The 27406-nt window shown below is 46.1% G+C and overlaps 1 protein-coding gene across 1 annotated transcript; it reads left to right on the top strand.

Moving 5' to 3' along the window:
- The first annotated feature begins 74 nt into the window (after positions 1–74).
- On the top strand, positions 75–25227 carry EPDR1 (ependymin related 1). Its single transcript, XM_035723401.1, has 3 exons — positions 75–668; positions 22219–22427; positions 23553–25227. The coding sequence occupies exons 1-3, from the start codon at positions 370–372 to the stop codon at positions 23747–23749; spliced, it is 705 nt and encodes a 234-aa protein (XP_035579294.1). The 5' UTR covers positions 75–369; the 3' UTR covers positions 23750–25227.
- Positions 25228–27406: the final 2179 nt, after the last annotated feature.

Below are 27406 nucleotides of genomic sequence, written 5' to 3'. Positions count from 1 at the left end.
TCCCACCATCCCGCTCCTCACCCCGCCCCCCTCAAACGCGGATGCCCTTCAGGATGCTAGTGGCACCGCTGCCACTGCATTTCCTGTTGGCAGCAGAGAGCAAGTGGAAACAGAAGCCGCAGCGGCCAGCAGCCCAAGCAGGAACCGCTCCCGCGATTCACCCGGGCCTTCCCAGGCCCTGGTCCCGGCTCCCGCACCTCGAGCGCCTGACCCCAACCACCGGAGGTGGGGGTGGGCTGCGACCGGAGGCAGCCAGCTCGCCGGGACCGCACTCCCGCACCCGGCCCAAGGCTGCGCGGCGGCGGCGCAGTTCAGCGCCCCCTGCGGCTCGCGCTGGCTCTCGGGGGGCGGCTGGCGCTGCGGTCGGCGATGTCGGGGCGCGCTCGGCTCGGCGTGGCCCGGGAGGCCCTGGGCGCCTGGCTGCTGGGCGGCCTCTGCTTCTGGGCGCTGGGCGGCCTCTGCGGCCTGGGGGCTACGGCGCCGGGGGCGGGGGCCGGGGGCGCCCCGGGGACCCCGCGTCCGTGCCAGGCGCCGCAGCAGTGGGAGGGCCGCCAGGTTCTGTACCGGCAGAGCAGCGGGCGCAACAGCCGCGCCCTGCTCTCCTACGACGGGCTCAACCAGCGCGTGCGGGTGCTGGACGAGCGCAAGGCGCTGATCCCCTGCAAGAGGTACGCGGGCCGCGGAGTGGGCGGCCGGGGGACGCGGGCGAGGTCGCGGGGCCGCTGGCGGCGCCTCCCTCTTGCCGAGGAGAAAGGTCGCAGGGACGGTGGCCGGGGGGTGGGCAGCGCGGTCGGGGGCTGGGGTGGAGGGCTGGGCCCTCTGCACGCTGAGCTCCTCAGCGCGGCGGTGGCCGGGGAAGAAGGAACCGGGCAGGGGCGGGATCTCATCCCTGCGGCCCGGGGCCCAGGTTCGCCCCGGTCCACACGCTGCTGAGTCAGGCTTCAGCCTCGGGCGTCTCATGCACACCATCTCATCTCTTCCAGGAGCCATCTGCGGGGGAGGCACGTAGAATGTATATATTTTAAGAATTCTTGTTGCAGTTTTAAAGGAATAGGACAACCCAGCAAAAGGTGTGGGGAATCAAGGAGAATATCGCCCACAAACTTATCACCCTGTTACAACTATTGAAATTTTGGTCTACCTCCTTAAATGTTTTAAAGCAAGTGTGACATATTGTGATAAAAAAAATCATCTTTTTTTATATACACCATCTCTTATGCATTCTTAATCGCCATTTTATTGGTTGGCCTCAGAGACCTATTTTTAATAGCTGCACAATATTCCATAGAGGAGCTACGCCATTCTCTTAAACCACTTGTCTCGTAATTCACCTTCCCACATCTGCTGTGAGAAAGGGTGACCTCCTTCTGAGCCCTGATGGCTATTTTGGGATCACCACCTGTCAACTCCACAGCTTTCCTGTGGAAAGTCCTATGTGTGCTCCTCTGGGGGTTGTGCTGGCCTCTCTGGGTGGCGTTTGTGTGGTTCGGAGGTGCCGTGTGATGTCCATGGTTTAAGGGTCCGGTGAGCAGTAAGATCAGGGGCAAATTTTGATGTCATTTCACCTAAAAGCATTTGTTGGAGTGTTAGGTATCTTGAAGGAAGTGCTGAAGGGACAGAACCTTTAGCAGTATATTAAAAAATGGAAGCTAATGCATTTGGAAGGGTAAAATGTGAGTGCTGAGGAGAGCTGGAGGAGCCAAGTCATCACAGGGGCCCGGGAGGATCTCTGAGGCCTCTAAAGAACATTGTGGCTCAGCCTCAAAGGACAGAGTAACAACAATAAACAGCAACCAGCGTGTGAGCACTTACCATATACCGGGCATGGTGCTGAGGAGTTTCCACATATTACATGAAAACTCACAACAATGTGATCTCTGTTTTATAGACAGAGAATCTGAGGTCCGGGGAGATTCAGCATTTCTTTCCAGACCACACAGCTGGGACTTGAGGAAGCTGGGTGGCTTCTGACACCTGTGCTATTAACCACGCTGTCATGCATTCATCATGCATTTTTTTCATGGCAAGCTTTTTGTATAAACAGAGTGGGTCCTGGGCCTCAGGGAGGTCACAGTCTGTGGGTGGAGTCACATGAAGGAAAATTCCCACCCAGTGAGATGAAGGGTATGCTAAGTGGGACAAGAACACTTCAGATGGGCAGCTAACCCAGGTTCCTGGAGGCACTTAAGTGTGAGCGAGCCCCAAAACCTTGCACCGGTGACCACTGCTCTGGGGGGATGCAGTCTGTTGCAGGACATCTTGGAGCAGACAGGGCTGGGTATATTCCAAGACCTGCAGACCAGTCGCTGTTAGGACTGAAGCACAGAGGACGTGGAGAGGTTGGGATCCACTGAAGGATTTTCAAACAGTGGAAGGTCATGACTGGATTATGGAATAGTCACTGGGTGTGTGGTTGCAAATAAAGGAGAGCAAGAGTAGAAGCAAACACATGACCTGGGAGACTTGTGTCGAGGTCCAGGAGAAGGATGGGTAGTGGCCATGGTCATGGTGAGAAGCGGACTCATTAGGGAAATATCGAAGAGGTTTATTGACAACGGAGGTGAGGGGAGGGAAGGGTCAAGGAGAGGCCCCCATTTTTGGCTTCTGATGGCACAGAATGGATAGTGACGTGGTTCACTGAGATAGGGTTGGCTTTATGCACTTGTGATTGTGGATAAACTGCTAACTTTTCCGTGCACTGTTGTGAAGCCTGGCCCAATAATGGTGCATTGATGACCAGTCATGTTGCAGACAGACTGGAATGGCTCCGAGCACACTGCTGAAGCAGAGGACTGTGGCCAGGAGAAGGGTGAGGGTCCATCCCCCCAGAGGTCACATTTTCACAACTTAAAAGATAAAGTGTTAGAGTCGGACAAATCTGAGTCTGAGTGCAGAATCCAAGTGTGGGTCTTCGGGTAAATTGTTGAAGCTTTCTGAGCCTCAGTTTCCTCATTTACAAAATGAGAATGCTAATAGTGTCTAATGGATTGTTGTGGAGATTAAATGAGTTCAAGTATGTAAAGCACATTGTGCAGGGTCTGACGCCTTGAACGTGCTCAGTACACGGCTGCAGTTATCCCCATGGCCACCACCATCATCACCATCCTGGTGAATTTACCGTGACCCAGAGACTTGCTGCCAGCCAGCCTGTGGGCTCAGAAACTAGACCGGGAAGGGCACTCAGGGGCCTTTCCTTTGGGAGCTGACTCAGAGGAAGCAGGCTTAACAGCTAAAATGTATATTTCAGTGAGTCCGGTGGCAGGCATGGTGGCCAGGATTTGGGTCGACAAGACTAGGTCATTCTCTCCCTGTAGGGCCAAACTATGTGAGGAGCCAAATCATAATCAGGAGGTTGTGAGCAAAGAGTTGGCGCAAAGTCACTGAATCTAATGATCGCTTGCTCTAGGCCAGGCTGTATGCTCAGTGTTGAGCTTTCCATCATGAGTAAGACAGGCCAGCCCAGGGGAATGGGGCTGAGATTCAGTGATGCGTTCATTTTTCACCAGAAAGATGCCTAGCCTCTGGTTCTATGCTACCCCAACCCTGCGGGTGCAGACTCCCTCCACTCTGCATGGAGGCTTGGTGACTACTGTTCAGGCTGTCTTAGCAGCCCTTCTTCATGGAGGACTCCGCGATCGATTCATATAGTCTTTATATGTGTGCATTATGTCTTTAGTGGGGTCACAGCCAAATCTTGCTGGCCTAGAACTTTTTTGTCCCCATGTGGTTGGTGATTTCTCATTTCTTTGTCCTGACCTATCAAGTGTTGATTTCACAGTTCAGATTTTAGAAGGCAGTTTTATTCCCCTTTTTCCCAGTTTCTTGGCAAGATGCTGTCTCACAGTTCCATCTCTGGCCCTCAGTCAGAGGTAGAAAAGAATGTTTAGTGCCTAAATGCATTTTTAAGCTCTTTAAATGTAGATTTGCTGGAACAAACTCATAAACTTTTTCAGGTATTAGCAGTCTGGCCAACAAACCAGATGTTATTTGAAGAAAATATGGATGGGTTGTCTCTTCATATTTATTAGTAAGTTGAGAAGTAAGTTTTAGAATTGGATCAACTTCTTAAGATTTTTATTTTGCATCCAGATTGTTATGGAAAATCCCACTGATAGTTACTGTGGAATGACTAGGACTTTCCAGGCTCTCTTTTCCCTGAGATGATGGAAAAGATTAAACAAGTTTACAAGCTTCAGATAAGACAGCCTTAGCAGAGGATGGGGAATATTAGTAATTGATACTATTTTGTTTTCTGGTTCCAACTATCTTTCCTGATTCCTTGACTAAACTCACAAGTATTATATTTGGAAGAGGGAGGAAAAGCAAGAAGATTATTTTCATATTCCCGCAAACATGTTGAACTTTGTGGGAGAAGCAATACTGAATGAATTTTGTGAGGCCACCAGTAACTTACTGTTCTCACTTGCAAAATGGTTGCTTGGGGGTTGGAATTAATGGCGCTACTGACGTAGAGTGAACAGAGAGGCATTAAGAGAATATGCAGGGGAACATTATGGATAATATCTTAGAAGACAAACCGACTCCCAATCTTACATGTTCAGGGATTTTGAGGGGGTAAAAGGTGAAAAGAAAAAATAGGTCTTAAATGGCGTGGCAAGTGGATTCTCAGTTCAGATTCTGACCAGATCATGTCTGTCTCAGTTTTCCCTAGGCATTCTATTTCTTGGAGAACAGAATATCATTTCTCTTCTGTATTTCTGGAGAAAACCACCTAGTGTAGCAGAGAGAGGGCAGACATCCAGTGAGCGAGTCATGGGACACCACACATGGCTTCTCATCCTGGCTTCACCACAGCAAGTTCCTAACTTCTCAGGATATCAGTTTTTCATCTTTGAATTTAATTTTAATGATCGACAGTGTTTATACTAAATAGCGTTTAGGCTTTCTTCCTTAAAGACGAAATGATACCACAGACGCACTCACTGTGCTTTTATTATATCAGGCTGATTCCTGTTTCTACCATGAGGTAATGAACTTAACATGGATTCTACATTTTTTTCTCAGTGTGTCCCTTTGTGTAGATAAAACCAAAATGCTTTTTCTTCCTTCTCCTTTTCACCTAAACTTGTGTTCCTGGGCAGAAAAACGAGGGGTCACCTTTAAGTGCTCTGGCTGCAGACTCAGAAGGCTCTGCTCTGTGTGTGTGTGTGGGAGGGGGGCAGAATATTTCAGGGCATGAATAGCATTGCTTATAGAGTGCTCCTCCACATATCTGTGGTGGAAGATTAATTCCAACGGCTCTTATCACACTAGGTAACTTCAACAATGATTGTGTTTGAACAGCAGGGTAAGGGTGTTTTTCCCTCCAAATGTAGAGTTTTATTTTATTTTGAAGCTGTTGCACTCTTACAGAAAGTAAAGACACAGCCATTTCCGCCCCCGCAATCATTGGAGAGTGAGTTGCCAACTTGATATCCCCACCACCCCCATTTCCTGCAAATAGGGCTATTCTTCTACACTACTGCAACATGGCCATAAAAACTGGGAAATTAACAGTTAACATGGATTCGTTTCTACCATCTGAAATTCGGGTCTCATTCAAGTTCTGTCAGTTGTTCATTTATGTTCTTTATAGCCAAAGGCCCCAGTTTATATTCAAGCATTGCATTTCGGTGTCCTGTCGTTTCCGTGTTTTTTTTTGACTGGAACAATTCCTCAGTGTTCCTTGCATTTTGATAATTTGGAAGATTAAAAACCAGTGATTTGGTAGAATGTGCCTTGAATTGCATTTGTTTAATGTCTCTTTACGATGAGATTCTAATTATTCACCTGTGGTAGGTGAATAATTAGTACTACCATGGAGGTAGTACTCTGTTCTTACTGCATTGTGGTGTTCACTGGGGTCACTTGGGTAACTGACAGCTGCAAGGTTTCTTCAGTGTGAAGTGACACTTTTTAACTTTGTAATGAATAAGTATGTTATGGGGAATTCTTTTTTTTTTTTTCCTTAGGGAGAAAAAGGGTGGGGAGGGGGAGAAGAAGAAGAAGAGCGAGAGAGAGAATCTTAAGCAGGCTCCACGCCCAGTGGGGATTCTGACTCAGGGCTTGATTTCATGACCCTGAGATCATGACTTGAGCCTTAATCAAGAGTTGGATGCTCAACTGACTGAGCCACCCAGGCACCCGATAGGGAGATATTTTATTTTTTATTATTTTTTTAAAGGTTTTATTTATTTATTTGACAGAGAGCTGTAGAGAGAGTGAGAGAGAGCACAAGCATGGGGAACAGCAGAGGGAGAGGGAGAAGCACACTCCCCACTGAGCAGGGAGCCTGACATGGGACTCAATCCCAGGACTCCAGGATCATGACCTCAGCCGGAGGCAGATGCTTAACTGACTGAGCCACTCAGGTGCCCCTGTAGAGAGATATTTTAAAACCATGTACACATCCCATTTTTCATGACACTCAATTTATTCATTTATTTATATCAGCAAGAACTCAAGGATTCTCACTGTATTGTGTTTGTTTTCACTGTTTGTTTTGATGTTCACATTGTCCCAGATCTGGCCAGTAGGAACCTCTTTAAGTTGGCTTTTATATTCTTTAAACATGTATCTCTTATTCTTTGAGCACTTTTTCACTTTTTGCCACAATAAGATGTTCCAAAATCATCTATACTCTCTCTGCTAGAGTCTTGGAATAAGCCATTTCTGAGCCCGGAGCTCTGGTTACTTTTACTGGCAAAAAATATTTGGAAGCCAAGATCGCTGCTCTAGTTGTGCTCATAGCTGTTAGGTGGTGTGGCTCCCAGACCCTCTCAGTGGACAAAGCAAGGGTATGATATAGGTTTGAACACACACACATACACACATACACACACAGTCACTTATACATATACACACAAATTTACGTGTAGGTACATTGCTAAGCTTCCAATTCTAATCCATATATATATATATTTATACCAGAACCTCCAATTCCGCTCTACCCCCACATGGTTCATTTTTGGAGGTCTCTTCTCAGAGAAAACTGGCTCCCATTATTGGTTGCAGTAGGTAACCAATTGTTCATTGCTGTGATGCACCTTCCCTACATGGGTGGCCCCCTCACCCCACTTGGGTTCTGCACCCTAGGCTAGACCATGCAGATGCTTACCTTGCTTGGCCCTACCGAGTGATTTTAGATTACATTTTTTTTTAAAGATTTTATTTATTTATTCATGAGAGAGAGAGAGAGAGAGGCAGAGGGAGAAGCAGGCTCCCAAGGAGCAGGGAGCCCGATGCGGGACTCGATCCCAAGACCCTGGGATTATGACCTGAGCCGAAGGCAGATGCTTAACCATCTGAGCCACCCAGGCGCCCCCTTAGATTACATTGTTGAGTGAGAGGAAAGGGAAGATCAGGTTATGTTTGTCTTCTTTTGGATTTCTCAGGGTTATATTGTTGTAAATCTTCAGAATCCATCTATGTGGCCGGGGGAGGTAAATTAGTATGAAGTGCTCAACAAATCGATTATTTATTTATTTTTAAAGTTTTTATTTATTGAGAAAGAGGGAGAGAGCGGGCTCGAGAGAGATCACAAGCAGCGGGGGTGGGGGGGAGCAGCAGAGGGTGAGTGAGAAGCAGACTCCCCACGGAGCAGGGAACCCGATGCGGGGCTCGATCCCAGGACCCCGAGTTCATGACCTGAGCCGAAGGCAGACGCTTAACCCACTGAGCCACCCAGGTGCCCCTCCGCAAATTTATTTAATCACAACCCTGTTTTGCGTGGATTGGGCTTCCATTTTAAGAAATCCCAACTTTCAGAATTTCGGGAGAACGTCTCTTTTTGCCTTTGCTCCCTCCCCTTGGTCTCTGGTGGCTGGGGCCAGCATTTTCTTTTATAATTAGCTCAGGAAGTCTGGCTGCTTGTGGCCTTTTGCTCCTCAAAAATGAACCATGCTGATTTGCAAAACTGAGTTTTTCTTCAAGAAAGAGATTTTCTTGGAAGCCCGTAAAGTTTGCTTTGAGTCTTAATTCAGTGGGTCTGTTGACCCTGGATTTCAGAGGGTTGATGCTGGGATGCCGAGGAGAAGCGGGCAGTGAGGAGCCTTAGTGCCAAGGAAGACAAGCCCCACGGAGTAATAAGACTGGTGGGGTGTAAGACTAACTTATAACTAGAAGCCAGAAGTGGTCGCCAAACTGCTCTGAAAACATCTTTACTTCTCTCTGTCAACCTTGAGCTGTTTCTTCCTGATTCTGCCCTCGAAGATGGCGGTCAGGGGCAGATTGCCCAAAGATCTGAAAATATTCCACCAATTAGTGGTTTGTTTTTCCTGGAATAAATGTGATAGTGTTATATTTCCCCAATTCCGGTAAAAAGCTTCTATTTTCCCCTTCATAATTCCTTTTATTTTACCCATCTTTAAAGAAAAAAATTCCTCTCTTGATCCCACCAGCTGAAACCCCATTTTCCCCTTCTATTTAAAGCAAATCTCATGCTAAGTCCAGTCTCTGACCCCCATGCTCTCTCTAACCCTCTTCAATCAGACCTTGGGTGTCACAACTCTGCTGAGCCTGCTCTGCTCAAGAGCAGTACACTCCCCATTATTAACCAGATGATCCTTTATCACTCCTCATTTTACTGTGCCCATTTCCTCCATCTTGGTATCTTCACAGACCACATTCTTCTGGTGTCTCTCCTTCCGTCTCATTTCCTTTGCTTCCCAGTTCCCTTTGCTCTTCCTCCTCTTCTTGCGGACCATCAATGGTAGAATGTCCCAGGGCTCGGGCTTGCCATGCCTTTGCTGTTCTGTCTACACCGCTTTCTTGGTGCCCTCAGCTCAGTCATGGCTATAGCATACCCCAAAGTAATGCTCTCCTGCAAACAAACCAACAAACCAACAAATGTTATTCTTCTTGCAGGTTTCTTAGGTTCAGCTAATAGCAACTCCGGTTGCTCAGGATCAACCCTTGGAGTCATCCCTTGAGTTCTTCTCCCACTTGCCACGAGTAGTCCATAAGTGAAACCTGTCGACTCTAATTTTGAGATAGACCCAAAATCTGACCCCATGTTCACTGTCATCATGAATGCCCAAACCCTCATCATTCGTGCCTGGGCTTTTTGCACTGACCTCCTAACGGGTCCTCCTCCTTCCATCCTCGCCCCTTTTGGTCTGTTCTCAACGTAGCAACTTGAATAATTCTGCTAGAAATATCGTCTCATGTCACTCGTCCACTCAAAACCCTCCAATGCCTTTCTGTCGGTCAGAGTGAATGTCCTTACAAGGGCCCGGCTGCCCTGAGGGATCTGCTGCCCACCCCCTCCACGTCTTGTCTCTGAGCAAGCAGCAGCCCCTCGTTGCCGGCCCCCCCGCCGCCCGCAGCTCAGCAAGCTTCCCCCTGTTGGCACTTGGGTTGTTGTTTCCTGTGCATAGAAAGCCTTCTTCCTAAAAAGCTGCACGGCCCCCTCCCAAATTAGACTGTCTGTCCTGCCAACATTCTCATACACCGCACCCCACTGCCTTACATGTTCAAGACACTTACCACTATCTGACATACTATTTAATGCTTTTTTAAAAAAAGATTTTATTTATTTATTTGAGAGAGAGAGAGAGAGAGAGAGAGCACGAGTGGGGGAGGGTCAGAGGGAGAAACATGCTCCCGGCTGAGCAGGAGCCCGACGTGGGACTCGATCCTGGGACCCTGGGATCATGACCTGAGACAGACGCTCGACTGACCGAGCCACCCATGCGCCCTATTTAGTGCTTTTTGAACCAGTCCCCTCATCTCCCCTGCCTCCCCTTGCCCAAAGCAAGATTCCACAGTTAGGAATTTTTATCTGGTTGTTGCTGTTATCTCCAACACCACAGAATTAGATTTTTTTGGAGTAATTGAATGAAGAAATGAGTAATAATAGTGACTTCTATTCATTGTAGAAGGATACCCAAAATGCAGGTATGCACGGAGAAAGAAAGTAAAAATTATCCGTAACTGCTCAACCAATATGACTACTGGTAATGTCTTCTGAATATGCTAGGTGATTTTTTAAAAGATTTATTTATTTATTTGAGAGGGGGAGAGAGAGAGAGAGTGAGGTGGGTGAGGCAGAGGGGCAGGGAGAGGGACAAGCAGACTCCCCGCTGAACACAGAGCCTGACATAGGGCTTGATCCCATGACCCTGAGATCATGACCTGAGCCAAAACCAAGAGTCGGATGCTCAACCTCTGCACCACCCAGGCGCCTCTATCCTAGGTGATTTTGAGATGCAGACCATGCATACTGAAGGACATACTGTTTCACAGTGGGCTTTTTTTTTTCTCTTAACAATATACCGTGCAAGCTCATCTATACTAACTAGTCCACTTCTATCATCTTTGAACTCCCGGCTTCTCCTCATTCAGGTCTCAGCTCACCATCTCCTCAGAGGAACCTTCTGTGACCCTCCCACCAGCCACTCCCCATCACATCTCCTTCTGTTTTCCTCCGGGCACGATCCCTGGGTGACATCATCTGGCCAGTTAATTTGTCTGGTGTTTATTGTCTGTCTCGCCTCCCTGAGTGAGAGAATATTACTGGTTTGATTTATCACCAAAACCCCAGCACCTAGAAGTGCTTGATACATCATAAGACTCAATAAATGTGTGCTGAGTGAATAAATACCATCTTCATGGCTTTTGGACTACTAGCATTGTACATGTTCATGGTGGAAAATCTAAGTAACACGGAAGAGCAACATAAAGAGAGTAAAGATGGCTCATCATCCTGCTATATGGGACTAAGGACCCTGATGTATGTGCTTCTGGATTTCTTTTCCTATTCCTGTGTATGTGATTTTGAAATTAAAATGGAAACATGCTCTGCATTTTTTATTTAACAAAATATTGTGCACATTTTTCATGCCATTTCTAAGGACTGTGTGGTGTTCTAGCTAATGGGTAGAACATAGCTTCTTTAAGCAGTCCCTTGTTGTGGGATAGTCATGTTTGTTTCCCGTCTATTTCCCACTAGTATAGACTACTACACATGTGCAGTTAGATGCCTACCACTTTTTAATGTATTTTGGATACATTGTTAGATAAGAAAATGATAGAAGAGGGATTTGCACATTTTTAAGTTGTGACAACTTTGCCCTTCGGGAAGGTTGCTCCGGCTGGCAGACATTTCAACTGGCAGAATGTGATTGTTCATGTTTCCCACACTCACACCTCTAATTTTTTTGGTCATTTCTAATATGATAAAGAAGAAACGGAAAGGCAAAATGGCATGCCTGTGGTGATGTCATACCCCCTTGTGCTTCTCACTCTGTTGTGACTATCTCTAATACTCCCCAGGTAAGTCCCCTGTGGGTTGTTGGTTTAACAAAGATACTCCGTCATGTTCAGTAAATATTTTTCTGACCTACTTTCGTATATTATAAAGAATTTCTTCTAATCAGGATGGATATTAAACTTCACCAACCTAGTGATTTGTACTAATAGATTGCTTTACATTAAACCATCTTTGCACTCCTAAAATAAATTCTCATTTATCATTATGAAGTAGGCTTTTAATAGTCTGCTGGATTTGACTCGCTAACATTTTTTTTACGATTTGTTTTTAATCCATAGCCACAATTTAGCTTGTTCTTTAGTTTTTATTTTTCTGCTTTCTATATTTTAATGAAGAAAAGCTTTGCAAAATTATTAAAGAATTGGCAAGCCTTCAGTGTGTCTCTATGCTCTCCAGCCTTGAGGTTGGAAAAAATTAATTCCTGAAACCATTAGGACCTCACTCCTTTTGAAGAAATAACTCTTTGATCTCTTTTTAAGATCAAAGATCTAAGATCTCATAGGCCATTGTAAGGATATTTTCCTCTGGTTATTGATCCACTTAACTTTCTACTTCATTCTGCATTAGTTTGGGTTATTTATATTTTCCCTTCCATTTCATCAAGATTATGTTTATCATCATGAGAAGTTTGTACATGATATTCTCTCGACTCTGAAACAACTTCACCCAATCTACTGATAGCCTTCTTTTCTTCCCAGTTTTCTTTTCCTCATGATTACATTTTTAACAATCAACTCGTGGATTTCTGGAATGGTTTTATAGCTTACTAAGTATTTATATTCTACGTCATGTATCTTCTTTGTCAAGAACAGTTTCTGGTATCAAATGGTACTGCCTACCCATATTTTGAAGTTTTTAGGCAGGCTTGTAGTAGCGACCCCTAAGAAGGCATACCACTACCTCCAGAAATGGATCCCCCAGGTTCCTTTCATCCACAAGCTACTCCCCTGCTCTTCCCTCATCAAACATTATCTTCAATGTTTCTCTTGCTCCTCAGTCCCAGTTTTAGAGAATTTCCCCCAATATGGGCTTTGGAAGTTTCCCGAACACCAGTGGTTTACTTCAGGAGAAGTGCCTCTTTGAACAGAGAGGCCATGTGAAGAATCAGACCCCCAGCAGGGTGCCTCCATGGCCCTCAGATCCTCCAAAGATTGGAGAAGCTCTTGGACAGTTGGGTCCTACGCAGAAGGCAGCTGCCCCTGGACAAAAAGGCTGTGGTGCTCCTTCACGGAAGGTTGCGTTAGTTGTGGCTAAAGTTATGTGGACTGGGAAAGTTCCAGGGTGAGTTGTGCCAATGAGTGAGAGCTGTCAGCCTGCCCTAGAAGGGGCACCAAAGGAACCCCTCCAAGCTGCCCCAATGTCTCAGTCTATTTAGTCTGTTGTAATAAATACCAGAGGCTGCGTAGCTGATAAGCAACAGAAGTTCATTGTTCACAGTTCTGGAAGCTGGAAGTCTGAGATCAGGGTGCCAGCATAGTTGGGTAAAGGCCCTTTTCTGGTCATAGACTTCTCATTGTATCTTCACGTGGTGGAAGGGGCCAGCTAGCTCTCCAGGGCCTCATGTATAAGGACACTAATCGCATTCATGAAGGCTCCACCCTCATGACCTAATCACCTCCCAAAGATCCTAATCTTAATGCCGTCACCTTGGGCATTAGGTTTTCAACACATGAATTTGGTAGGGTTCGGGGAGGGACACAATCCCTCAGATCATAGTGCCGGGGACCCTGCTGCTCTGGAGCATCTCAGAAATTGCCAAGGAAGATGTTGTCAGATAGGAAGATGGTGGCACAGGGCCAAGGGGCACATTAGTTCCTTGGTCTGACATAGCATTATCAGCTACAGGTGAGCTATAACTTAGGAGGAATGTATGAGGCACCATGAACCACCAGACTAGTTGGTGTGGCATCCAAGTTCAGCCATGATGAATGCAAGGCCTTCTGAGTTTGCTCGAAAATACGTGCAGGGAGGACTATGGTAAGCCGGACTATCTGCATTGATTTCAAAGCTTCTAAAAACAAGTGCGCCCCCCCTCCCTGCCCAGCTCACCAAGTTCCTTACTGAGATACATCTTACCTTCTCTGGAATTGTAAAGTCCTCCTTCCCAGAACATGTCATCAAGAAGCTGGTGATCCAGGATGTCAAGGTGAGAAAGGCAGACATGCCTCCGAGGAAGATGCCTGGGCCATCTTGGAGTTACTGAGTTGGCTGAAGTCAAGAGGGAACAGGGTCTCCTTAGGAATCCCAGGGACAGCTCTTGGCAGAGGGGCCCTGGTAGATGTGGGGAGGCAGTGGCAGCAAATGTAGAGAAAGCACAAGAGGCTGGAGCTCTCATTCCAGAAGGAAGAGGGCAGTGGACAGTTTTACCAGCTTGCCCTCTGGGGAGCAGAGGTGCTGGGGAGAGAATGGACTCCAGATTTAATAACCACTGAAATGTCATGTCACGTGCTGTGTTCTGATGTGGTTTATGTGTTTCCTCTGGATGTGGGAGGCCCCCCTCGCTCTGAATCGAGCCCTCTCCCTGTCCCCTTTATCACACACTGTATTTTGGACAGCGACCCCCCACCCCGTCCGGGTCCAGTTATTGTCTAGTTTGCCCTTGGGACCCCCAGAGAGCCTCCCTGGTGATGTCTCAGTTCTCCTAAGGAGTGAGGGGATGAAACTTGAGAATCCACTTTTCTGTCAAGAGAACAGTTTCTTCTGTAAAGGACAAGTATTTGTTTAGGTCCCACTCAGTATGTTGAAAAGAATTTAAAGTTCTTGGGTGATTTCTTGTGTTCCTTCTTTCACTGTGCCTCTATAAGGTCAACTGCTTCACTTGTTAAACAGGGAGGAATTTCTCTTGTGTGAGTGTTTGTACAAACTTCTAAGTAGCGTTGCCACAAAAGAAACATAAATGATTTTACTCCTTTTATTATTTGCTGCAATCTTTTTTTAATTTAATTTAATTTTATTATGTTATGTTAGTCACCATACAATACATCATTAGTTTTTGATGTAGGGTTCTATGATTCATTGTTCGCATATAGCACCGAGTGCTCCATTCAGTACGTGCCCTCCTCGCTGCAATATCTTTTATGCCGATATGCTTATCTACCTGAATCCTCTATTTTGGTTCATGTCTCGATCAGCTAGAAAATGTATTCAATTAATTTTCTTCAGAGAGGGTATGGTGGTACAGTTCCAGAGATTTTGATAAAAATTTTATTTATTTATTAGAGAGAGAGAGCACACACATGTGTGAGCACAAGCAGGGGGAAGGGCAGAGCCAGAAGGAGAAGCAGTCGCCCCACCAAGCAGGGAGCCTGACATGGGACTCGATCCCAGGACCCTGAGATCATGACCTGAGCCGAAGGCAGATGCTTAACTGACTGAGCCACCCAGGAGCCCCCACTTCCAGAGATTTTGAATGCCGGAGAACGTCCACTTACTGCCTTTTTACATAAAGCTAATTTTGGGGTGTACACAATTCATTGGGTAATAATAATAGTATTTTATGCTTATGGCATTTAGAGCTCTAGAAGGGAAGTCTGATACCAAACTATGTTTGGGTTTGTTTTAATACATTTTTTTCTGCCCCTGTTTTTGTAGGTTGTTTCTGTTATCCTGGAGCATTATTAACATCCCCAGGTTATGTCCAGCTCTATGGAAATTTCATCTGTTGTTCCTGGAGGCGCGATACTCTGTCCTCACTCTTTGTTCCTTGTAGACTCTCTACTTACAGGGATTGGTTCTCTTACCTCTGTTACCCAGATTGCTTATCTTCCCATTAGCCTTTTTGTCACTTTATTTAATTTTCCTAGAGTTCTAGAATCGTACCTTTTAATTCACTGCTTCTGTTTTGTATGTGTTTGTGAGAGCATAGTGAGAGCATCCTGTGCCACCTCCACTGTGTTTTCTACTTTGATAATCACGTTTTTCATTAGAGAGCTATCTTTGCGGTCACACATTATTTTTTATTTCTTAAATTCAGTATCATCCCAAATCCCAGTGAAAGTAAAAAGTAAGATTTATACTTTAGACTCATTAACTGTTAGCTGCAAGGCGTCTGTGTTTATATTTACACACAGTGACAACTGCTATGTTTCTCCTGAGAAGCATAGTACTGACTGGACGAACCTGATTATCCTTGTATGCTCTCAACCTCCTTAACACCACACCCCCTGATGTGTAGTTCTAGAAATCACTGTGTACCATGGCAACATGGGTATCCTGGTACTAATGAGGCTCTTCCTTTCAGTGGTGAGAAAAAGACAGCTTGAACTATTGTCTCATGAGACACTTTTTTATTATCTTCCATCAGATCAAAGAGTATATGGCTGCACGTTGCCAGTTTTCATCCTGAAACATTCTTGGAAAAAAGAAATCTCTCCAGTTTCTTGAGCAACCTTTTCCTCTTTTGAACTGGAATCCGAGTGGTGGAAGCCCATCACCTTACAGCTCCTTAAACTGCACACACAATTACTCTTTGATTTTACTTTTCCTAGGGCTGCATTCTCCAGTAACTTAATTTCCCTTTTGTTATATGTGGTTGGTATCAGCTTGCACAGTGAGTTTCCGTCTGGCATGGCAATTTTGAAATAATGTTTTGCTTTTATGTCTCATAAGTACCATAGAGTGTAACTAGCTCTCGGTGTGGACCAGAATGGCAAGTGGCTACCGCTCACTTCTTCCGGCTAAGAGTCAGAGCGCTGGCTTGCATTCCTAATCTGTTATATTGCATATTACACAAATCCAGAGTGTGTCCAGTTTCTTCCCTAAAAGCCAAAGTCCTTTTTGTGATCACAACAGTATGTTTGTCCATCCCTTTTCTGCAATTTAAGACATCTTGGATGGCCAAGCAGTTATAGGGGGGTGGGAAGAATCACTGCCTGTGGAAGGAGGGGGAAGAAGCACGGTATTGGTGAATTAGAGCGAGTCTGGTAGGAGATCAGACCTCAGGTCCAATCCTGGCACATTATTTATGACTTAGTTATGCTCTCAGCCTCATATTTTCTCCTCTGTTTAAAAAAGAAAGAAAGAAAAGCTAATAACATGTCAGTCAGTGGAATTTGCCAGGCTGCAGACTGGATTTTTTCCCCCTTGACCACTCTGATTCAAGACAGAAAAACAGTTGCCTCTCGGCTACATAGGCAGTAGCCATTTGGATTTACCTATGCCCAAGCCAGGCTCCGATACTGTAGGTTCTGGGCTTAGCCAGATTCTTGGGCCCTACTCATTCTGGAACAAAAGGCTCTCAGAGAGTTGTTGAAAAGCATCTGATAGATCAGAACTATAAAGCAGTGGATTTTCTTTATTTAGGTTGCTTACAGCTGCATGTTTCAGAAAATCTGACTAACAGAGGCTGAAACTATAAGGATGTTTGTAGTTTACCTCAGAATGCTGGTGATGCACTTTCCTAGGTCTGACTCAACAGTATCATCGAGGCCCCAGGTTCTTCTCCATCCATCTACTCTGCCATTCTCAGAGAAAGTTGGCTCACAGTTGCAAGATGGCATGCTGACTTGTTGCCTCAAGGCCTTAAAGTAGCTGTCCCCACTCCAAGCATTATTTCCTTATGTTCCAAGACAGGAAACAAAGGTCGGAGAGCAGGACAGGGAGTCTGTTTTTTGGAGGGAAGAGAAATCTCCAGCGGATCTCCTCCTGCAACAGACTAGAAGGAGCTCCCACTGACAGAACTTGTGACAATCTGAGCATCGAATGGAATAATGACTTTACTTGTCATACATTGAATATATAAAAATTCTTGAGTCCAGGGTGCTGACTGATAGATAAGTAGATAAAAAGGTAGATGTCATTTGTTATGCCATTGGTATCCCAATCTCCAGTGAAATAATTGATTCAGGAAATGGTTTGACCCAGAACCATTAGGTGACACTTATTGGCTAATAGACTCTTCTCAGCATCACTAAGTATTCCTGACCAATTACTTGCTAACTGTAAAAGGAAACACCTTCATAATGGAGACATCTGGAGTAATCATCTAATTTGGTGATCAAAGTTAGTCGCAGGGATGGGATATCACCTGTCTTCGGCTAGGATGCACCATGAAGCACACAGCCTTATCAATTTCTTTTCAAAAATCTTTAACCAAATTACATCAAGCCTTTAGAATTCAGGTCTAGTTTGGAGGAATGACAGGAGCTTGAGGAGCAAGTTAAATGAGGAAACAGACAAAAGTCTAGAATGGGGAATTTGTGCAGACCTGGAGTTAACAAGGCCATGTTAAAAATAAAAATGGTAGGAGTAGTATTCCAGATTTTTAAAATAGTAGAGACCTAACAACCAAATATAATGCTTGAAACTTTATTGGATTCTCATTTTATTTTTTAAGAGATTTTATTTATTTATTTGACAGAGAGCATGAACCAGAGAGAGAGCACGAGCAGGGGGAGGGGGAGGGGGAGGAGCCCGACGCAGGGCTCAATCCCCGGACCCGGGATCACAACCTGTGCCGAAGGCAGACGCTTAACCACTGAGCCACCCAGGCGCCCTGGATTCTGATTAAAAAAAAACTTTAAAATTCATTTTGGGGGGACAATTGAATATGGACCAGATATTAGCTGCCATTAGGGAAAGAATTTTAATTTCTTAGGTGTGATAATGGTGTGGTGGGGAGGCAGAAAGTCTTTGTTTTTAGCAAATATTTAGAAAATAGATAAAGCAAATACAGAAAAATGTCAACATTATTGAATTTAAGTGGTAGATACAAAGGTGATCATTGTACTAGTCCCTTAACTTCAGCATTTTAAAAATATTTCATAGTAAATTAAGAAAAACTGATTCCATAAATCTGTATTTTTTGACCTGGAAGGATATCAAGGACAAATTATTGAATTTAAAACATAGGTTAGAAAACATAATACTCATTTTGTAAAATGTAGACACATAATGAAAAATCAATATGATATTTGCACAGCATGTTCATAGCAGCTTTATTCAAAATAGCCAAGAGGTGGAAACAACCCAGGGTCTATACACAGATGAACGGATAAGCAAAACGTGGTCTATATAATCAGTGGAATATTAGCCTTACAAAGGAAGGGAATTCTGACATACGCTATAGCATGGATGAACTTTGAGGACATGATGCTGACTGATATAAGCCAGTCAGAGAAGGACAACTACTGTATGATCCCACTTATATGAGGAGGCACCTAGAGAGTCAAGTTCACAGGGACAGAAAGTAGAAAGGTGGTTGCCAGGAGCTGGGGAGGGAGAAATGGGGAGTTGCTTAATGGGCACAGAGTTTCAGTTTTGCAAAATGAATTCTAGAGATTGGTTGCACAATACAAATTTACTTAGCACTATTGAACTACACATTTAAACGTGGTTAAGATGGTAAATTTTACGTTATGTGTATTTTGCCACAATTTAAAGAAAATTAAATAAAAATAATCTGTATATGCTTAGACACAGATGCGCAGAGTTGTTACCTCCGTTAAGTGTGAGTTTCTGGGCAATTTTTACTTCATTTTCCATTTCTGTACTGTTGGTTTTTTTTTTTTTTTTTTACTTTGAACATGAATCAGTTTTACAAAAACCGGAAGATATAAAACTTCCACAGGTTTTCAGTGTTTGGGAAAACATGGGGATGGGAGAGCCTAATTTTTAGGACGATGGATTTTCAGGGAACAACAGAAATGGTCAGTGCAGCCTGAGAATTTTGTCAAAAGCAACAGGAATCCTTGGTCCCGCGAGGAGAGAGGCAAAATGGGGGCACTGGACACCTCTTGTGCACGGAGGCTGGTGTGGCAAGCTCAGCCTGCTGACCACTTGGCCAGGCCTGGCTGGCCTGACCTTGCTCGCAGCTGAGGCCTGGCAGGGCCCTCCCAGGAACTGTGCTTTGCTTGGGGTCTGGCCAGCGAGGAGGAGTTTGCCGGCTGTTGTTGACCCAGGCCTGACCTGCCCGCCTTGTCCTCCAGGCCCTTTCCAGCACCTCACCTTGCTTGCACCCCGGGGGTGTAATTTGTGAGTCCTGTCCTCCCAGCTTCCTCCACTTGGGAGCCAGGCTTTGATCTTGCTTCCCGGGATCGAGTTTCGGTTGAAGACGGTCAGTCCAGTCCTTCGGGTCTACGGGTTATTACCCACACAGCATCCCGGGCGGATGATTCATTTCAACCCTGGCTGATCTCTGCGTTTTGACCTAATGGCTCTATCAGGCTCCAGAGCCTGTATCTTCTTTGCGATGGAGAAGCTTACCTCTGAACAAGGAATTATGTTCACCTCAGTACCCAAGCCGCAACAGCATCATCAAAAGCTTCTGTTCCAAAACTCAGTACGGAGTGGAGCTAGCATTGATATCCATATGGGATTTTGAAAAACAACCAAGCAGTTATACGGTTGTATTTGGTTTCCCATTAAACGAATATTTTCTGTTTTACTTAAGGCACTGTCAACATAACCTCAATATCAGATGATGGCCTCTTGTGAAAAAATTAAATATTTTGAAAACAGCAAAGTACTGAGAATGCTGTAACAAACACCTGTGTTCAGACCACCCAGAATGGGTAAATGTTAATAGTTTGTGATGATTCTTTCAAGTCTAGCATTCTTATTTAGAAATTAAATTTTCCCTCTGTGCATGGGCAGGGCTGGCCCCGGGACAGTAGTAACGTTGGCGGCCTTCCTCTCCTGCCGCCCCCCACCCCCCAGCTGGGGGCTGACCAGGTGGCCGTGGCCCTGGCATCTGTGCAGGGCCACGTGGTGTCTCTCCCAGGACAGCTGTGCTGGTGGTTGTCCTCTGGGGCTCTAGGTGGAACAGCGGGAGTCCTCCACTATATTAGAAATGAGCCCTGGTTCTGAGTCACACAAAAAGTTCCAGGAGGAAGAAAGGAAAGTTAATTACAACAAAGGAAACATCATAACTCTGCAGGGGGATCTCCAGACCCTGAGCCTCAGAGAAGAAATGCATCCAGCAAATGCACTGCCGTCAGGAGTCCCAGCTTGCCAGTGCTCCCACCTTCCTTCTTTACTCTTGCTCAGTTCACATGTTGGAAACAGCCTCCCATGGCCTCTAAGTATACAGGGGACATGTCCAGCCACATAGAGAGATTGCCTTGCAGTCCTCAGGTGGCAATCCCCCAGGTTCGTGGAAGGGCATCTGATCGTCTCGCCCTGGGTCAGATGTCCTCCTCTGGTCCAGTAAGCTCTGCTGATGGTGGCCAGCTCCTGGATGGCCAGCCTGGCCATCCTGCTTCTGTGATCTGCGGATTCAGGGGCTGAGGGCTGTCCTCAGGAAGGAGCCCCCCCGTCCCCGCCTCTGCTGCCATGGTGCATAACTTCCAGGGGACAGTCGCTGCAGTGTGAGAAGCACACCGCCGGCGTTTCTGCAGGAGTGACGAATGACTGTCTAGGCTAGACAACCTGGGCTTGGGAAGGCACGAGAGGACGGTGCTGATGGCGAGGAGAATAAGGAAGAGAGCCCCCCAAGGGCACATGGTGCAGGTGTTTTGTGGGTCCTGCCGCCCCTGAAAAGCTTGTGGAACAGGATTTGTGTACAGAGTCCCGTATTTATGAATGGATGGTCCTCTAACACTGAGAGTAATGTGTCTGTACTCCATACATGAATGTTTAGACTGATGTGCCAGGGACTTCACCGAGCACGAGACAATAGTGACAGCCCAAACCCAGCTCCTGCAAAGGGCTCACAGTACAGTGGGAACCCTGCATGCGTATTTTTATAAGAGGTTGGCTCCACTTTCATGTGAGCGATATCGCAGCAAATGAACACTGCCTTTTCTGTTTGCAATCACTCCCACTTCTAAAAGGCATTGACCCTCGTAAGCCATTTCAAGTGTTTGCTAGAATGAAGCAAAACAAATATATCTGAATATATAAAATGAGGTCATGTTTACATTTCCATACCGACTCGTAGAAAAAGGAAGCACAACCCTAATAGTGGTACTATTTTGACCATGTAGACAGTGATCGTTTATAATAGTTTTTCTGAAGGAAATACTTTTTAAGCTGGACTTGGGATGGCGAACATTTGCCCTGGAGGCAGATGGAGGCTGTGGGGTGGAATGACTCTCACATTATTTGCTCAGGAAAAGCTCCCTGCTCAGCTCTTTTGCCCTCAAGGGTTGTGAATTTCACTGGGTGAGGTCAGAACCGTGTCCTCACTCTGCAAGACCAGCAGCTGTGGCCTGTTTTGGATTGACAAACACAGGGAAGCCCAACCTGTTGGCTTCCCCCAACACCAAGATTGCTTAGCTTTAGGATCCACACAGGACTGGGGACAACACGGCGTGCAGGGCCATGGTGGGGGCATCTGCAGACTCCCCGCCCAGCCTGGAAGTCCGTCTGGTTCGCTCCACACATGGGCTGTACACGTGGGCCAGAGAAGTGAGGACAAACTGTGTGGGAAACCGGTTGCTCTGGGGTCCCCTCAACTTTTGTCTGCGTCTCAGCCTCCTCCGGGTACTGTGCCGGGGCGGGGGGGGGGGGGGCCTCATTCTCACGCAGCTGTGCCTTACTGAAGCCCATTACTTGTGACTGAGAGCCGAGACAATGGGGCACAGGTGTGTGGTCTGACCTTGGCGGCTTCTGGATGTGCTACATTCAGTGTAGCCCAGTAAGTCCTGATTTAGTGCTGCAAGAACTCAGCCAAACCAAGGGTCAAATCCTCCTAGGTCCTTGTGGCTAAAAAGTCACAAACCAGGGCCCTGTCTTCCTCCTGTTTGTAGCCTAAGCACAGGATCCGGCATATAATAGGTACTCAATGATTCAATATCAATTTTGAACTCTGAATTTTAATGATTTCGTATTTAGGTTGTCAATGTGTCAAGTGCTCATAAATAAGTGATTGCCTCGTAAGCAAAACTATTTTTGTCTACTTGTTCTAAGAGTATTTTGTATCGAAGACCTTTGGACTGTATGCTGATAAGAGGCACGATGACTGTAACATGAAGTCCTGATCCATTCTCTTTATATCTGTCTTTCAGATTATTTGAATATATTTTGCTGTATAAGGATGGAGTGATGTTTCAGATTGAACAAGCCACCAAGCAGTGCTCCAAGATCACCCTGACGGAGCCCTGGGACCCTCTAGACATTCCTCAAAACGCCACGTTTGAGGACCAGTACTCCATAGGGGGGCCCCAGGAGCAGATCACTGTCCAAGAGTGGTCCGACAGAAAGTCAGCTAGATCGTGTAAGGCTTCATAAAATAGCCAAGTGCTGCATCTCGGGAAGCGTGATGGGGTAAAAGTTTAAATCCATTAAGGAAGGTAGTTAGGGCAATTTATAAGCTTAAGCAAATTGTTTAACGTCCCCCGCACCTGCTTTGAAGTCCCTCTCCCCGCCCCCCCCCCCCCGCTGGTTGTTTAGTTCCAGAATCTAAGCATCATATTTGAAACACCTCAGCCTTCTAGCACCCCTTGTACCTTTCTGCCATTGGCTGTTATGGGCTTGTCCTTGGCTCTGACATTGAATAGTCTTGAGACCTGTGACATGGAAGACATCTGTCTGAGGTCTACTTTAGAATCCTCATATCACTTCCTAAAGTCACAGAGACCAGATCTACTCCCATTATACCCGGTGTCTGCTTTTGTATATAGATGCGAAGCTCTTCTCTGCAACCCTTCGTACGCCTACCCCAAAACGGTTTCAAAAACACAGGCTTTATGGTGTATGTGGGAAATAGTACAAAACAGTGTAAAAACAATCCCCCCTCCCCAAGTTTAGCATAGAATTATCATATGACCTAGCGATTCCACTTCTGGGTGTATAGTCAAAAGAATTGGAAGCAAGGACTCAAAAAGGTGTGTGTGCACCCATGTTCATAGCAGCATTAATCATAATAGCCAGATGGCAGAAACAACCCAAGTGTCCATCAGCAGATAAATGAATACCCCAAATGTGGTGTAAATAAACAATGGAATATTATTCAGCCACGGATAATATTGGCTAAACCTTGAGGACATGACGCTGAGTGAAATAAGCCAGTCTCTAAAGGACAAATACTATATAATTCCACTCGTCTGAGGTCCCTAGAGTAGTCCCAGTCATGGAGACAAAGTGGATGGGGGTGGCCAGGGGCTGGGGGCGGGGGGATGGGCGTGAGTGTTAGAGGGCACGGAGTTTCCACTGGGGAAGATGACAAGGTTCTGGACAGGGATGGTGGCGATGGTTTCATGTGAACACACTTAATGCCACTGAACTGTCCTTAAAAATAGTTAGAAGGGTGAATTTTATGTATATTTTACCACAAGAGAAAAAAATACAGGCATTTTGCCTACCTTCTATGTTGAAAAGTCAATTTCCCTTCCTCTGACAGATGAAACCTGGATCGGCATTTATACTGTCAAGGATTGTTATCCTGTCCAGGAAACCTTCACCAAAAATTACAGTGTGATATTGTCCACCCGGTTTTTCGACATACAGCTGGGCATTAAAGACCCCTCGGTGTTCATCCCACCGAGCACCTGCCAGGCGGCCCAGCCAGAGAGGATGAGCGAGGACTGCTCCTGGTAAGCCTGTGAGCACCAAAGCCAGGCGTCGGACGTCATCCCCAGCTCGAAAGGGATTCGAGGCTTTTCAGAGGCGAGAACCTTCCCTGGAGAGAAATGTCCAAATTGTAGGAAGATAAGCACCGATCTGGGGTTCTTTGTATATATGATTTTTGACTCCTCAAGCTATGTTTACAAAAGGGCAGAGCATTTGTTCAGCCTGTGTCGGGAGCTGTGTCTTCCGCGCGTGCAGGTGGATCTGGGCGCGCAGGGGCAGACGTAGGCGAGGGGCGGCAGGAGCGGCTTACCTTGGCAGGGAGGAGGGTTTTGTTACTGACGTGACCGAGAATTGCTGGGTTGCTGCCACATAGTGATAATAACATGCAGAACAGTTTTGGTCCATTTTATGATAAAGTTTTATGTTCTCTACGGATGATGGCCCCAATATTGCCTGCACCAGGGGGGCGAAGGCTCCCTTGGCCACTGACAAAGTGATTCCTTAAAATCCCTTCCAGACTTAAGAGCTTTATGGCATGACTGGGTTGATGGAAATTTTGGGAGGAAATGAAAGGCTCCAATACAAAGTAATTATCCCTCAAAGAGACATTTTAAACAAGAGGGTTTGGACAACTTCATGTCTCTACCTGGGTAAGCATAAGCCATGTATGCGTCCTTTCCTCTATGCAAGACTATTGCTATATGTGCTGAATCATCACATATTTGTCAGGAGACCTAGAAAGACAGATAGTATTCTAAAAATAGCATCGCACTGGGAGTCAGGAGACTATTGTCTTCAGAATCCGGGACTGGAATTCCTCTGTACTTGAACGCCTTTGATGAACTAAATGCACTATGCTTTCCCTCACCTGAGCCTTCCTGGGGCAGTCGTAATCTCTTTGTCTATGTGACTTCTGCTCATCTTTCCCAGGTCAGCTCACACTTGAGCTGACCCCAGAGAGCTGCTCCCAGGCCCGGCTTGGGTGCACTCTGTAGCTTGAGCATGCAGTTCTCACCATACTTATTAGGCTGTGTGCTAATTTCCTGCTTACTGGACGCTGTCGCCCACGAGCCTGGCTATGAGCAATTTGAGTACGGGTACCATGCTCTGTTTACTTCTATATGCCCAGCGCCAAGTAAGTGCCTGGCACATGCTCAGTGCCCTAAACATTTGTAGAGTGGAGAATGCCAGTCTCTCCGGTCATTAGTTGCCTCATCTGTTCAAGGGTTGGTTTGCTGATCTCTGGGGAGACTCTTAGTAATCAGATTCTAGATTCTTCTACTGTTATCTGGCAGTTTGTCTTGGGAGAGGTAGATGGCTATTATCTATTACTAGGAGAAATGTATGACATCTCTATCACACGGAAAACAATCTGTATGACTCACAGTTTATTTCAATAAACATGTTTAATTGCATTTCAAAGTGTTCTTTGATATATATACTTTTGTCATATAGATGGATTATTTTGGTTATTCCAGAGTTAAAACTCCTCTCTGATGAATAAACTGCTTCTAAGCTATGTTCAATATCCTCTTTCAAAAGCTTGCTCTTCAGCTCAAAGCCCAGTTGCCTGGGTTGGAAGCCTCAGAGGCCTTCCTGGCTCAGTCCTCACAGGCCATCAGGGTCCCGAGTCCTGTCAGAGTGGCCCCTGTCCATCTCCTCAGCCGCCATTCAGGTCCGGGCTCCTAACATCACTGGCCTTTGCAAGATCTTCAGGGCCTCTGTCTTGCCCTGGCCTTTTCTCCTCAAAGCCATCCTCTGCTCAGTCAGTGCCAAGCCGGCGCGGAGCCCCTGGGAGCTCCAGGGCCCATGGCCATTCGCGGAGTCTCAGAACAGAGGGAAGGCCAGGCAAGGCCAGCATCTGGAATGCACAGATGGGCATTCGAGGCTGCCTTCGAGGCGGTCCGGCCGGGTAAAGCCTTTGTGACCCATCTCTCCACCCACGGATGGCCCCCCATCCTTTCTGAACCGCACAGCTTCCCTCAGCCCCGGATCTCTGTCTTTGCCCACCCAAGGGCACATCTTCTCTCGCAGGAGCAGGAAAGGAACCCCCTTTCCTTTATTCAGGGACATACGAGGTGGGTGGTCTTTCCAGTTCTCTGCTGGCCTATTTTAGTAGCTAAGCCATTCCGCAGTTAGGAATCATTACCCCTGTCACAGAAGGATTTGACATCTGGTGGGACTTCAGTTCACCTCCGGTGGCGCCCTGCTCCTCTGGGTGCCCGTTGTGTCCAAGCAAAGGGGAGGCTCCTCAGCACGAGGCCCGCGGCCCTTCTGATCAGGCCCCCCTCACTTTCCAGCGTCAGTGCTCACACTGCTCTCTCCTGCCAACCGCCACGAGAGCCTGAGAAGCAAGGCCCGGTTACCTCTGGGTGGCAGGAGGCCTTCCTTGGTCACCAATCTTATGTCAAAGCCCTCCAGTGGACATCATATTCGAACAGAAGAGGGCTCGTGAACAGGCAGGGACTTGCCCCCGTGAATGAGGAGGCGTGGCCAATGTCTCCCCCATCTGCAGACGCGGCATTCCTGGCGACGAGCCCAACTAGGATGGGTACCACTTTGGGCCCACCCTGCCTCCTGTGTCTCTGACCTTCATGTCACCTTGGAGCCACTTCTACCTCTCCCAAGACAAACTGCCAGGACCCACGCAAGTGCTGAGGTGTTTTCCACCCTCCGCCTTCAACTCTGAGGGCCCAGGCCCAGTCAGAGCCCTCCCTCCCACTCCCACTGTGGAGTTAAAGGGGCCCAGCCTTTCTGCCTTCTGGGTACTCTCTTATCAGGGTGACTTTCTTGCAGGAAGTTTTGCTATTTGAGATAATGCTGCACTTCCTAAAATTGGAATGCATTTTAAAATTATTTAAATGTTTTAAGAAGGCCAAAGAGTTTAGATCTCTGAGGAGATTTCTCACAAAGTGCTCTCAATTTCCCCCCAGGTGAAATTCCACACCATTGGAAAGCTAATGAGCTAATCACCTCTTGCTGGATTTCCAAGTTCCACCCTGTCAGTATTCCCTCTGTGACCTTAAATCACTTTGCCTGTGTATTCACCTGTAACACAAAGGGTGTTTGCAGTTTCCCCCAGGATGTAGCTCTTGTTGTCCTCCATCTGTGGAAAGTACTTTAAATGTAGGAATGGTGTCCTTGCTGCTCTCCTTGACTTAAAATGACTTCAGCTGGAGGAGGCAAGGAGCTTCCTCAGCCAGTCTTGTGAATAAAGGCCTTGTAAGTAAACGCCTCCTTAAAAGACACACTTGCTTTACATATGAATATTCTAGCATCAGTAATCTTTTCTCCTAAGAACTATGCTAGGATAATAACAACTGAAATAGATTTTTATTTATTTTAAAGCAGAATTATTAGCTCAGCTGCATGTGAAGAAAAAAGATTGGGCCTATAATTTCTTGTATTTTTTTTTTTTCAGGGAAAGCGATGCTTGCTTTTATGATATCCCAATTTAAAAATTCGCATTGTTTCCATTAGAGCAAAACTTCATGCATATTTACAATATCTATTTCATGCTTAAAGGTGGAAAACATAATATAGCTTCAGCAACCAAAGAGCGGGCTATAATTATTATTCTATGACTTAGGAATAATTGGCAGTGACTACAACATACACAGTATTTAGGTAATCTGGGCATAGATATGGGTACCAGGCTGCCGCGGCCGCTCTCTTATTCCCAAT

The sequence above is a fragment of the Zalophus californianus genome, chromosome 12, assembly GCF_009762305.2.
Source record: "Zalophus californianus isolate mZalCal1 chromosome 12, mZalCal1.pri.v2, whole genome shotgun sequence".
NCBI classification, from domain to species: Eukaryota; Metazoa; Chordata; class Mammalia; order Carnivora; family Otariidae; genus Zalophus; species Zalophus californianus.
The sequence above is the reverse complement of the archived record's forward strand: the minus strand, read 5'-3'. Positions and strand labels throughout refer to the sequence as shown.